The sequence below is a fragment of the Hoplias malabaricus genome, chromosome 2 (genome assembly GCF_029633855.1).
Source record: "Hoplias malabaricus isolate fHopMal1 chromosome 2, fHopMal1.hap1, whole genome shotgun sequence".
Taxonomy (NCBI): Eukaryota; Metazoa; Chordata; class Actinopteri; order Characiformes; family Erythrinidae; genus Hoplias; species Hoplias malabaricus.
In genome coordinates, this window is record NC_089801.1 from 59,300,710 (window position 1) to 59,314,738 (window position 14,029).

The 14,029-nt window shown below is 38.8% G+C and overlaps 1 protein-coding gene across 3 annotated transcripts; it reads right to left on the reverse strand.

Moving 5' to 3' along the window:
• Nucleotides 1-258: 258 nt before the first annotated feature.
• On the reverse strand, nucleotides 259-4,804 carry LOC136687544 (CMRF35-like molecule 8). 3 transcript variants are annotated; one of them, XM_066662024.1, is made up of 8 exons: nucleotides 4,716-4,804; nucleotides 4,308-4,631; nucleotides 3,031-3,372; nucleotides 2,817-2,936; nucleotides 2,485-2,610; nucleotides 2,128-2,226; nucleotides 1,254-1,306; nucleotides 259-836 (listed from the first exon to the last, which is right to left on the reverse strand). In XM_066662024.1, exons 1-8 carry the CDS (start codon nucleotides 4,753-4,755, stop codon nucleotides 534-536), a joined length of 1,407 nt encoding a protein of 468 aa, XP_066518121.1. In that variant the 5' UTR covers nucleotides 4,756-4,804; the 3' UTR covers nucleotides 259-533. The 3 variants fall into 3 exon arrangements, with proteins under 3 accessions (XP_066518121.1, XP_066518123.1, XP_066518124.1); XM_066662026.1 differs by having other exon boundaries at nucleotides 4,308-4,628; nucleotides 4,716-4,771; XM_066662027.1 differs by lacking the exon at nucleotides 2,817-2,936.
• Nucleotides 4,805-14,029: the final 9,225 nt, after the last annotated feature.

The window sequence follows — 14,029 nt, forward strand, 5'->3', positions numbered from 1 at the left end:
CTAATATATGTACTGCTTCAATCATGTGTGTACTCAATTTTTGAGGTCTTGTTGAATTGAAATATGAATTTATTTACTGAGAATGTTGATGTAATTTGAATGAGTGCTTTAAATGTGTACAGGAAGGACTAACTACTTGATAATACTTATAATTAAAGTAGGGGGGAAAATAGTACTTGTAGAAATTAGCCATAATATTAAAAAATAGTCAGAATGTTTAATTTAGTTTAACATTAAACATCAGAAATTGCAACACCTTACATTTCATATTTGAAAAGGGAAAAAATCAAAGTGAAAATCTACAATGCTGAACATTTACCAGTATAAACAAATCAAAACAAAAGGCACAAAACAAGGGCAGTGTTTAAATTCAAGGGTGACAGAGCTTTACTTAATGTAAATCTCACCTACATCTCACTCCACTGTATAAGACATAAATACAATCTGGATGCACAGTTACAACCATTTCAGGATCAATTGAAGGGCTCTAGTGCTAGCCTAGCCATGTTCTCTAACAGTAACTTCATGTAACTTCAGTTTCTTTGTTTATTGATGGTTGCTGTGGAAACTGCAAAGCCGTCTGCTTTCTTGCTTAAATCCACTGTGGCATATATAGGACTTTCTGCTGAATCAGAGAGACCTATGGGTAGCTCTGCATTGGAATTAATAGGCTTTGTGGGGTTGCAGGTTTTGGTGGGTAAATGGACATAGCTATAAACAGTCACAGTGTCTGTCGGGAATTTGGCTGTAGTGTAAACTGTGAAAAGTCCAGAGTCTGTGGCAGGAAGTTGCCTGGGTTCATGAATGTCCTCATAGTCAGCTTCAGCATCAGAATCCTGAAAGAGGAATGTTTTGTATAATATTGGTGCACATGTAAATCCCCTCTTGGAAGAAAACCTTGCATAATAAAGCAGTTACAGAAATGAAGGAATTGATAAACCATCACATACTGGAAATATTGGAAGGTACTGTTTTGGAGATACTACATTTCATTGTCACAGGGAACACAACTTGTTTAAAAAAATTCCTGAAATAAATTGCCTTAATGAAATCTAACATCTGTTTTTACTACTATTATTATTAATAATAAAAATACACAGCTGTATTAACGCTATGAAAAATCTCAGTGTGAGTTTAATAAGCCATGATGACTTCTAACATGGTTACATGTTGTTAACCATTTGTTACATGATATTTACAAATGTAATAGTTCACAGTTTTTGGCATTGACTTTAAAGTCAGAGGAGACTGACCCTGTGATTCTCTGAGGAGTTCGTCTGGGACTGGGTTGGTGCTGAAGCTGGGGCTGACGACAAGAAAAATAAAAATAAAATCACTCTTAAATGAAATATTGAATCCAATGTCCAATTTCCACAAAATCAAACAGGCAGCAGGGTCTTTTTTTGGACTCTGTTTAGAATCTTTTCTTCCTCTAGCTTCCCTGCTGTGTCCAGCAGAGGGTAGCATCTGCCAATGAGGCAAATCTTTAGCGTACTGAAACCAATTGTAGAAAAATAATGTAGCTGTAACTACACTGTGGTTAATTAATCTCAAATCTCATTATCAAGATGATCAGTATCACTGTACTGGCATTGCTTTTGCTGAGCCTCAGGTCATGTGAAAATGGCTTTGAAATATTTGTTGCTCAGTAGGTAGTGTCTGAGTGACTATAAATCATCCACATTAAGGCCAGAGAAGAGTCACTCACAAACATGCTCATAAGCAATAGTGAATCATTGTGGGGTGGCTTCAATAGCAGCCACAGAAACAAAATAAAATCAAGTTGTTGTTGCTAAATAACTTAAATATCAACATTTACGTGCAAATGATTCAGTTGTTCTCATTGATGTGGTGGCTGGTATACTGAAGCCACACCGCGATGATTCACTATTGCTAATGGCTGCAGGATGACAAAACCTATTGTTGGAGCTCTAATGCGGAGGAGCTTTGTACCATTCCAGCTGACAGTTTGCTCTAACCATAGTGACCTCAATCTCACATACCGTGTAATCTTCTGTTGATCAGTTTTGAAAGTGTAAAAATATATATACATTCTGAAACAAAATCAGACATGACACAATGTTTTCACTCTGTATGCTGCACAAGAGTCAATTTTTGTGGTGTTACCTTGAGTTGTGTGTCTTTTCCATAGAGCAACAATGAAGAATATGAATCCAGACATTAGCAACACCACAAACACAAACACAACAGGGTTGGTGGTGGAAGCTTGAGTGGACGTGGAGAATAAATAATGTTAATAACACTAATATCAATAATAATAATCGAAATAAAGAACAACAATCAAAAACAAACAAATTAACTTCAGGAATGGGCCTTTTTTGGCAAGACCTTGTAAAAGGAGATGAAGTCAACACAGGATGTGGGTTCTGTGGTCAGTGAGCTGAAGGTAGGCAATGACATGATTTAAAGGAAGTGACAAATATTAGCGACAGAGTTGTGGGGTGCAGCCAGTGTGTGCTGTACCTTTTGATGCATCTGACAAGGAAGGTCCAGTTGATGTTAAAGTTGAAGTTGTGTTTAGTTCTTCAGGCTGTGTTTCTGAGCTTGATGATGTTGATGATGATGTTGTTGCTGGTGCTACTTTCTCTGCTACAAAGAATTAAAACCTTTAGAACTAGGAATAATAATTTTACATTATGCATTTTGGAAGCCTTGCACCAATGAAACACTAGCGCAAAATTTATTGTTGGTTCAACACAGCTTCAGGGTCTTGGGGTCTTGGTTTCTAGCCCAACCTTAAGGCACTGTCTAGGCATTTAGTATGTTGTCACAATGTTAGTGTGGGTTTACTTAACTCCCTGGAGTCTGAGGCCTGTAAGTCACGTCTGATGTGATCTGACAATGCCCCCTTTTGTCTCTATCAACACCACCTCCAACAGCATTCCAGGATTTCCTAGGAGGTGTCCTATCCAAGTCTGTTAGACATGTGTAATGGCTTCTTCGTTTCAGTCAGATTAAAATATACATATTGCTGTCCATGAACCACTTCAAAATGGGATCTCTACTCACCGGTCACTGTGAGGTTGATGTGTGTGATGTAGATCTTGTATTCATTATCAGATTCCCAGTCTGATTCAGCTCCACACCAGTATTCACCAGAGTCTCTCTCTCTCACCTCACTGATGATCACACTGAGGGTGTTCTTTACTCTGTTGTCATGCAATGAGTATTTTCCCTGGTTTATCCATTTTCCACTTTCTTTAACTGGTGTTTCATAAACACATTCATCACTGTCTTCTCTCCTGCAGAGAAACTTGGGGTAAGTCCTGAAGACATCTGGGTATTTGCAGCTGATGTTCACACTTCCTCCAGCACGGCCAGTCACGTGGATGCTACTATTACAATCTGAAACTGTCAGTCATAAACAGCCATAATAAAAAACCACAATCAAAGGAAAAGGATGTGGGTTCTTTATAGTTTAACAGTGGTATAGTTTAAAAATGGTAAAATTTGCAGAATTCATTAAAGTCTCCCTCACTCATATCGCTGATGTGCACTGTGAAGGTCTGCTGTCCATCATCATATCAATAATATTTTCAATTGTCTATCAACGCATTGCCATTGTGAACAGATATGATATTATCACTGCCACAGATAAAAAAAAATTGGGTGTGTCACTGATAGATTGTGAGTATTTACAGATGGTGTCCACATCTCCATCTTCACAACTAATCACAATGATTTTATTTCCATAGTGTGGTCCTGTCAATAATGAACAGAAAACAGTTACAAATACTTCAACACAGTTCCAGCTGGTCATATTTTGACTAGTATTTGTATATATCATTTTAACAATGCAATATGTGCTGCTATATTATCTTATTGATTGAACTCAAGGAGCAGGAAGGTATACTCTATGCCCAAACATCTGTAGACAGCCCAAATTTAAGGTTGTGGCTGCAGACACCAAAGTTCAGTTGAGCACACTTAGTTTATGTAACCTACATAATGAATCACTGCTGATAGAATGTGACACTGAAACACTTACATGTGAGCCTTACATCATCATGGCCAATGCAAAGCTTAGGCACAGGTTTATAAACCAGCAGCAGTTTGCTAAACAAGATGGAGTACAACCAAAATACCTTTGGGATGAGTTGGCTTGGGGTTGGTGATCCAAAACAAAATATTGGTGACCTCACTAAATATGTCACAATAAAATACTAATGGCTATGTTCCAGTATCAAAAAGTAAAAGCAGTTAATGCAGCAAAAGAGGACCTGTAACTGAAAATAATGATGCTGGAGGATTCAGATCATAAAGAGGACAGTGATGGAGACACTCACCTTCCTCTACCTTCAGTTCCACTGGGGTGTAGTGATCCAGACTCCTTTTTATATCCACTGCACACTGATATGTCCCAAAATCTTCTACAGTGAGGTCTCTGATCTTCACCCAGAAAACTGCAGCACTGGTGTCATCAAACAGTGAGAATCGTCCTGAATTCACCCACGCATTTTTAACATCTGTCTTGATTTGGTCAACACAGATCAACCCTGAACCCTTACAGAAATACTTTGTGTTTGATTTGTATTTTGTGTCATATCTGCACTTGATGAGGACTCCTCCTCCTGAAAATCCCCTCACTCTCCTGGATCCTCCAGCAGCTGCTAAAAGAGGAGGAATGTCCGTGTGAAGAAAGGCTGGATGTGACACTGCTGATAGAGCTGATGATTTAGAAGTGTGTTTCTTACCTGAGATCAGGTAAAGGCTGAAGATGAGGAGGATCTTCATTCTGAGTTCCCTCCCTGTCTCACTCTATGTCTGTACTGTTTTCAGCTGCATCTGCAGAAACAACCTGCCCACTTCCCTTTTTGAATCACAAGAAAGAAAGAGTTAACACAATCTATCAAGAAGATACAAGAGATTTGTAAGATAAGATTTGTAGTATAGCTGCAGCTGAAAGCTGCCAACATTTTAGGGCACTTTAAGTCATTAATAAGCTGTTTATAACTTGTTACTCATCTGGTTATTATGCATTACTTATTAGTAAACCATTAAGCACTAATGTATTACTCAGTGTAGTTTTGATTCACAGTTTATTTACTGACTATGTACTAAACCACAGCTTAGTATCCTGCTGTAATACTTCAATAATACTCTGTCCAAACTAATGAGAATTTATCAATTAGCTTTAATCATTAATTTATCGCTACTACACTTTTGAGGAACATTTGTTCTGCACCACGTGGAATGTTTTTTTAGACATTTTACTGGACACTTTCCTACACTGCAGTTTTCAACATTGATTTCTATTTGTTACTTGAGTGGGGTGTCACCACACATGTCATTGATTCACTGCTGGTCTGTGATGGAGGTCCTATACTGCCATCTAGAGCATGAAATTAGTACCTCTGTCAGACAGAGACTGGAACACTATACACTTATCAGCAAATTATATATACACATTAAGTAAATGCAACTATATATATATTAGGAATTAGTCATTAAAAGCTCTGCTCCCCTGCTGTCTGCCTCCTTAGGCACTAATGTGTGAAGTGCTTTTGGGAGAGCAGACTGGAAAAGCCTGCTTTCAATGGCAGTTCTCTAGCTCTCCTCACCAGATAAAAGCCTGCTCCCTCCTGCTGCTGTGTAGTATGCTGTTGGAAGGGGAGAGTGGTTTCAATGCTGAAGTTAGCTTTATATTTACCAAACTCATTTTCAGATTTCCTGTTCCATCTTAAATGAGGCTATAAATTAAACTTGCAAAATTGCTCTGTGTGTTTCTCCTTTTTCATTCATGGTGTTTGCACAGCATTTTATCAAATGCTTGGTGTTAAAAGCAGAATGTAACTGCAGCACAATTTAACATGGAAAGGGTACAAAAAACTGCAGCCTCGTAGAGCTGACCAGGAGAGTCTGCTTTAACTGGCACTACTGTAGCTCTCTTCTCCGGGAAAATGCCTGCTGACAGACTGGGGCAGAAAATGACAACATTCTGGGTCCACACAATCACTTTGTCCATCTGAGATCTGATGACACCATGTGACACTTGGACATGCTGAATTTGCTGTCAGACCCACCTCACTGTTCCTTACATGTTGCAAGTGGAACTTCCATATGCTGCTGAAATATTGCTTCTGCTCCATTGATGAGATTCTGGGGGATGATGTTCTGTAGCACCTCCTTTTGTCCCGATCTCAGGTGTTCCAGACACTACTCAACACACTCACCCTCCCTTCCAATTTCTGGGCTTTGATCTTGCTCTCGCTCCACTGTCAAAGCATGTTTGTGTGAAATGACTGATAGATTTTCTTACTGGGTCCAAGAGTTCAATAAGTGGTTTGGTTGATTTGGTACAACACATTGTATGGTCTGTGCCATTTTACCAGCAAACTTGTTTCTGTCATGGGCAAAACAACTATCAACGTCTTTAAGCATTCTTTTCTTGTCATGCCAGATTTTTTGGTGGATTTTTCTGTGATTGCTTCAAGTTTGAAAACATATTTGTCATGCTTTTCATCTTTAAAAGTTAACAGAAGGATTTTGTAGCAGAAGCTTAGTGTGAGAAGCGAGTATAACTAGGTTGTATTGTTGAATAACAAGGGTTAGGGTTAGGGTCTTGCTGCAGAAATTCATATTTATTGAAGAGGATGGAGAGATTTGGTTGGTAAGCCATAGAATGATTTAACCTATGTCATCTACATGTGATGAAGGAATTTATTAGGATAACAGCATCTTTTAAACTGAGTATAGAGCGAAGTCTAGCAACACTCGAAGATGGAGGAATGCAGATTTCATGCAATCAGTTTTTCTAACATTCAGTGTAAATTAGTAAGACTTTAACCAGTGAGTTAACTAATGAATTCAAGACAGAAGAAAAGATGGAGGGAATTATTCTCTAGGTTTAATGTGTACCAGAGGCACATAAAAGTGTTAGTATAGTATAGGAATTTTAATACTGATACATGTAATATAACACAGTGTTGGAGGCTTTTAGGATTTTTTGTTTAATTTATCCACAGCAAACAAACCTGCACATTATCCTCAAATCTCTCACTGATATTTAATCTCATTCCAACTTTAATAGACCATGTTTGTGTGATTGTAAGAATTCTTCTTCCCCTTCTCTGCCCTTTTACAACTGCTCTTTCATGACACAGTGCACAGTAGCGACATCTGGTGGCCAAAACCATCGAGTGCTTTCTGTATCTGATGGACAAATGTCTTTTTGACAGATTTTAAAATGTTCTCCGGTTAACTATTATCATTACATATGTTTCAGTAAAGGGAGCTGATAAAACTTTTTGTGGTGCATGTCTTCCAAATTTCACTATACTTGATTAAGCACATTAGAAAAACTACACTGTTGTAATAACATTCATAACTATCACACTGTTACTGACAGGCATTAATTCTGTTATTTTATGTACAGTTCTAAACTTCTAAAAATGATCATTTCATAGGCTTTCTGTGCGAGGAACTGACATGGACAGAATATAGTGGTCAGGGATGATAAAGTACTGAGAGTTCTTGTGGAGAGGTCAGTGAAAGTGCGTTTGCTGTGGGAAGTGATCGTTTTCTGAGAAATATGATAGAAGTTCAAGTTCTTTCTTTTCTTGTGATATATTCTTATGAAATACTGTATCATATCTGATGAAAGATCTTGCCACTGATAATTATCTGTTTATTACAGTTTTTTTTTTCACATGGACAAGAAAGAAAGAACAGCAGACAACAGAACAAAGCGCTATAAACTCAAAGCAGCACAATCAGGAAGAAGAACAGAATCAGAAAGCCGTTTCTTTAAGCACTGGTGACTTATTGAAAAATATTTACCTTTATAAATGCATCCCCACAGTGAATAGGTTGCTTTTAAATCCAATTCAATAATAAGGAGTAGCTGAAATCTCTCTGTTAAAAAATGACTGTGGTCTGTTAAAAAGATTAGGAGCCTAGCTCTATCTCTCTCACAGCTTTCTTGTTGGAGAACCCCACAACATCCTGCTCTGCCTTGATGTTCATCCTCAATTATTTAGTGTTTTATCCTCAATGTCTTACAACCTCCACCATTTCGTCATGTCCCTCATCTTCCGCTAGCCTGTGGCCACATCCTGTAACTGTCTCCTGGTGTTCTTGGTCTGTGTTCATGATTTTATAAACCTCTGCTCATAAGAATTTGTGTTATGTGCTGAAAAGCAAACTGTGTTATTGCTTCTTTCATGAAAATGTTTCCCAAATCAGTTTTGATTTGTGTGGTGTTTATGTGGACTTTGCAAACACACGTTTCCTTCCTCCATGCTTCATTACAGACCCCTGCAAATAGAGAATCTTAGAATGTGTCTTACCTACAGAATGAAACAAACAGGACCCAGACTTATGGAAACTTTTGAGTTGCCATTCTAACTACCAACCTGTATGTTTTTGACCGTGGGATGAAACTGGAGCACCTAAACACGTGGACAAGCGGAGAACACACCAAACTTCTCACGGATAATCACCCAGAGCAGGACTTGAACCCAGAACCTCCAGGTCCCTGGAGCTGTGTGACAGAGACACAACCTGCAGCCTGAAGATCACCCTCACCCTCAGTGTGTTGTTCAAATGATGCTCATTATAGATTTACACTAAACACATTTCCCCAATAATAACATTATGGAGTTTTAGATATTTTTGACAAACATTTAAAACAAAAAGGCTCTAAATCATCTTACAATCAGAAACACACTCAGGACTCTGACCAATAGGAAAAGACCATGTCTCTCACCAGTGACCTGCAGCTGGATCTCTGAGAAGAAGGAGAGGTAATGGACTGACTTCCCTATAACCCACACTCCACAGTAATAAACTCCTCCATCTTCTTCACTCACATCACTGATTCTCACACTGACAACTTTAGAGCGTCTGTCTTCAGAGATGGAGGATCTGTTTCTCTGAGACTCTGGTAGTGATCAGTTCAGCAAAATTCTGATCATCATCTTTGTAGAAAGCTTTGGTGTCTGTCCTCAGCTCTTCTGGGGATGAACAGTTGATTGTGAGGATCTCTCCCAGAAAACCAGTCACAGCACTAGGACCTGAACAACTTTAAATCATAAATGACATCATCTAATAATTCAAGGTGGAGTTTCTTGACATTATGACCACTTCATTAGTTAATATATATATATAGTTTACAAAGATTACAAAGTTTACAGGATTTCACATCATGACTCAATCCTCCTCTCCATCTACACTGATGCGATCCAGAGTCATCTGAATGAAGGTTCCTGTAGAACATTGTAAAGTCTCCAGGAAAGCAAAGTAAGTCTCTCTTTGTGAACCCACATATAGTGTGTTTGTGTATTTATACACTTATCTGTTCCATTCTAACAGAAATATTTTCTATTTCCTCCATATGGTTCATGTTCAAAACAGATTCAAAGAGTTCCACCTAATCACGTCAAAGCAGCCCACTGGACCTGCCAATCAAATTGCAAATAGCAGATCACCTTTTATACCTCCAGTAAATTCTATCAGATCTGTAGCAAAACCCCTGCAGCACTAAATCTCCATCAGGTGTGATGTAAACTCTGAATCATCTGTTTAAAAGAATTTAAAATCCTGAACTGATCTCCAGCTTTATGATTGTGTGTGTATGTGTGTTGTTCTCCCGAGGTCAATTCTCTTTGGAATGTCCCTGTGTGACCCTCTCTCTGCTTTAGCTGCTTCCTCTTTCTTTATCACTTCAAAGATGACACTCACCCATCTTTCCTTTAGCATCGGTGACCACAGTATGTTAAAGACAGATAGTAAGAGATTATGTCTGTGTTGTATGATTTCGACATAGCTCCACTGCCATGGGACTATATTTACCAGTGCATTTAAACCCCAGTGATACTCTTGCTACAGTACAGTGTATGTATCCCCCTGCTTCTAGAACCCAGCTTATCATGGGCATGATTGATCAAAGTTATATCTCAAAGAGAAAAGATTAAGATGGAAAACATGGGGAAGAAACACCAAAGAAAAGAGCAAACTAGACCTAAACAACTAGGAAACTAAAGAATGTTTTATCTCTGACCAATACGTACAAAAGCAGTGTAAAATGAAAGAAAACAGCACTGGGGAGTATTAACACATACACTTCGACACAAAGGCAAACAGAGGGGCAGGAAATCTTAAAGTTACAATGATTTTAACAGATATTTATTTGAATATAGCTGTTTTTGGCAGAGATCAGTTGTCAGCTTGGGTACTCTGACTCTGTCTGTAGCTACTAAAACCATATGCTGCTTGCTGGGATGCACTGATCTGTCAAATGCAATTGAAAATGATTATACTTGCATTTACTTGACCTGTCAGTGGTTTTAATCTTGTGGCTGATTGCTTTATGTTTGAGTTGTATGTTCTCAAAACTCTGGTGAAACAATGTCATGTTCACAACATTTCATATGGTCACTTCTTTTGATGAGCTATGAGAGGAAGATATTTGGTTCTATTTATCTTTGAGCAATCCTGACTCCAACCCCCATCACTTAGTTTACAACTCGACAGTTTATTAATGCAGAGTATTTAAAATTTGGTGGAAGTTCCTGCAAACGGAATTGTCTTTCTCATGTTAACTGCTTCGTCTGCTTTGCTGGCTCTCATCGGCTTCACTATTGTGCAGACTATAAACTTGTTTCGCTCCTGCTTAGCTCTATTTTTATCTTTATTTTATTTTACTCAGGCAAGGACAGAAATTGTACAGTGCAATTTTTACTACATTAATATAAAATTAAATTATATTTACTACACTGTATTTTGCTCTTACCCTGAAAAATCTTTTTAGATTTTTAGTGAATGAATCAGGAAAGTCTTCTGACTAACAAAGAAAACTATAGAATGCCTCTTTCGGTTCCAGAGCACATGTGCTGCCAAATTTGTTTTGGAAACAAGCTTTCAGACATTTTTATCAGAGTTTAAGGACTGGCATTCCTGTGCTGTTCTCTCCGAGTGTCAGAGAGTGGGAGTGCTGGCAGCGCACAGTGAGCAGAGGTCGTATTGAAGCAGCAGGCAGTGAAGATGCACAGAGCTGCACCAGCAGAACATCTGGATGGACTCCCTATACAGATCTATCGTCTCATCCTCCACCCCTGCAGGCACAGCCCATCCAGCCAAAGCTAAAGCCATTGCTGCTGCACTAAGATCACAGCACAAAGCCAGAGGAGGAAGTCAACTCCAGTCACTCCACTTGCAGAAAATAGTTGAACCACTGCAAGATCTCTGTAAGTTTCCTACTGGCCGGGAACTGACACCCTTGTTTTTGTAGATGACTCTCTTTAGTGAAAAATCAGAAACTCATAGCTCAACGTAAGACTAACATCACAGTCTCTGAACTGAATGAAAAGCTTCCTACATTGCTGGCTGAACACACATCAGTGAAACGGATCATTGTCCATGTTGGTAAGAATGACAGAAGGAAGGATGAGTCTGAGGTAATAAAAAAAAACTTTAATTTTCTCTTTAACACTCTACTCAAGCTAAACATCCAGGCATTTATCAGTGGTCCTCTGCCTGCCAGGAGCACTAATATTTTTTCAAGCCTACTTGTATTGAACATGTGGATACAAAAAAGCTGCAGGACAAATAGACTGAACTTTATTGACAATTGTAATCTGTTTTTTAGTAAGCGAGAATTTTTATGCAAGATGGACTTCACACAAAAAAAAGGTGTCAGATTGGTGATAGAGACTTTTATCTTCTCCATGTGCAACCTCTCTGTTCCCAGTAGCAAATATGTGTCAGAGTTAACAGCTAAGGGCGTCACTTCAGAGACACAACAGTCTCCCTCTACTGAGAAGGCAGAGTTGTCTGCACTTACACCCAAGGACTCTTTCACTCCAGAACCACATCATGCCCTTACTGACAGTGGAGAATTATTGGATGATAGCCATGCACTACAGTATCAGCTGCCAGAGACACATGAGAAATCTATACCATCCTCCATCTCCACCTCACCCTCACCTCACCCTCACCTTCCAGCAACAATAGAGAAGCTGGTATCTGCAGGGATGAAGCTGTCACTTTCCCTGTCAGCTAGTCCTCAGGTACAGAGAAAAATCAGCCCAGATTCACCTCCACTACCATCTACAGCCCCAAGGAGTCAGCATTCCTCTCTTCCCCACTACACTCTCCAGTCATGGAGTTAGTTGTCAAAGCTGCCTTGATGAAGCTCAGCCAAATAGATGAACTGTTAAACAAAACTCCCCGGCAGTTTACGATATCTCAAAGAAAAAGACAAGCTCTTCAGATCATCAGATAGTCAACTTCGCTCTCTATCTCATCGTCAGCAGGAGCTCCACCCTCCTTCCTCCAACGAAAGAGAAGAGGCCACCTCATGTAATCAGAGAGATTGATACTTATCAGTCTGTGTTGCTACAGTGATAATGTCAGCAGTCCCTGTTTTCAAAACAAGCTTGGACCGTGTGAGTCTGTTGTGAATCATTACATTCATAAAGTATTACTTTAAGTAAATGCCCTGTCTTTTATTGCCCAATTTATTTGTATTTTATATTTTAATTTGTTTTAATTCTACTTGAATAGGTTTTTAATTATTTTAGTTTTTTATTATATAATCAGTTTTAATTCTACTTTAGTAGCTTTTTTTGTTTCTTAGTGTCGTTTACATTTTTAATTCTTCTACTGTAGTTTTTCTGTACTGCTCTGTAAAGCACTTTGAATTGCCATTGTTTAGAAAATGTGCTTGCTAGATGGCAGGAGTACACTGAGAAAAGTTGGGATGTTAAGCTCTCTCTAGTCCACAGCTCTGGGAAAAATAGAATGGTCCTCATCTGCTGATCTGAACTCAGCTGATGAAGGCTTTAATTATGAAATAATACACTCGAGGTTTGTGCTATAATGTGAGATACTGGCACTTGTGTGCTGTGGTCATAGATCAGTACACCAGTTGCAATATATCACGTTATAGCAAGAACCTTGAGTGTATTATTGCAATTATACCACCAGATTTTATGATAAAGAAGACAGAAAAAATACGTGCCTTGGCTTGAGATAAACACAATCACAGAAACCACATATACGTATCAATTTACTGTTTTGTTTACAAATCTAAAAGCAGATTCCATTGTGCCATAACTCTGTTCAAAATAAGGTGCACGAACCGAAAATGTACCCCTTTACCATTAGATGAGACACAATCCAGGCACAATGCTGTGGTGGAGGAGGTGCTATTCTGTGGAGTGATACCTGAAGAGCTTCAGTCAAAGTGCCATTATCGTGTAATATTGACACTCCTGGAACTTCTCTCAGCCAATTACATTGAAGAGTCAGAACTAACTGTGATATAATCAAAAATATAGCGTGAATGAAAACCAAAGTCTACAGAGCATTGATCTTCCAGGACTGGAGTCCTACACTGGAGTGACACATGAATAAACTCCACCTCCTGAACCGGTGCTCTTTGTAACATCTGAGCAGTGACACTCTCTTCTTTTGTTCTTAAAGGTACAATGTTCCTGAGTGTTAAAGACAGTGGTGTAAAGACGTCCTGAGCAGAGTAAGGAGCCACAAACCCACTGTGTTGTACTATATTCAGCCTCTTTGTGTTCACTATCAGGATGGCCATATGTGAAATTTAATCTCGCCCTGTGGAAACCATTCCCATGTTTGTTTTGCCCTATCCAGCTACTGTGACTGCCCACAAATATTTGTGTATGCAACATTGTGGATTGTTGTGTCATATTTTCAAGAGAAAGTGACAGTCTCGATACTCTTTCACTTAAAAAAAAAAAGATAAAATTAAACATATAAAGCATTTTTTAGGAAAAAAAATGGCTTCTATCAAATTGCAACACAAGACATAAATCTACATTGTATTGGCTTTTCTGAAATGGAGAAAATCAAGTGCTGCTGAAAGCCTGCAATAGGCCTGAAGTTTCTTCTTCACACCTGCTGATGTGTGAAGTGCTTTTGGACAGGGAGAACAGACTGGGAAAGCTTGCTTTCGATGACAATTCTCTAGCTATTCTCGTCAGGTATATGCCTGCTTCCTCCCACTGCTATGTAGTGTGCGGGTGAAACTGGAGCG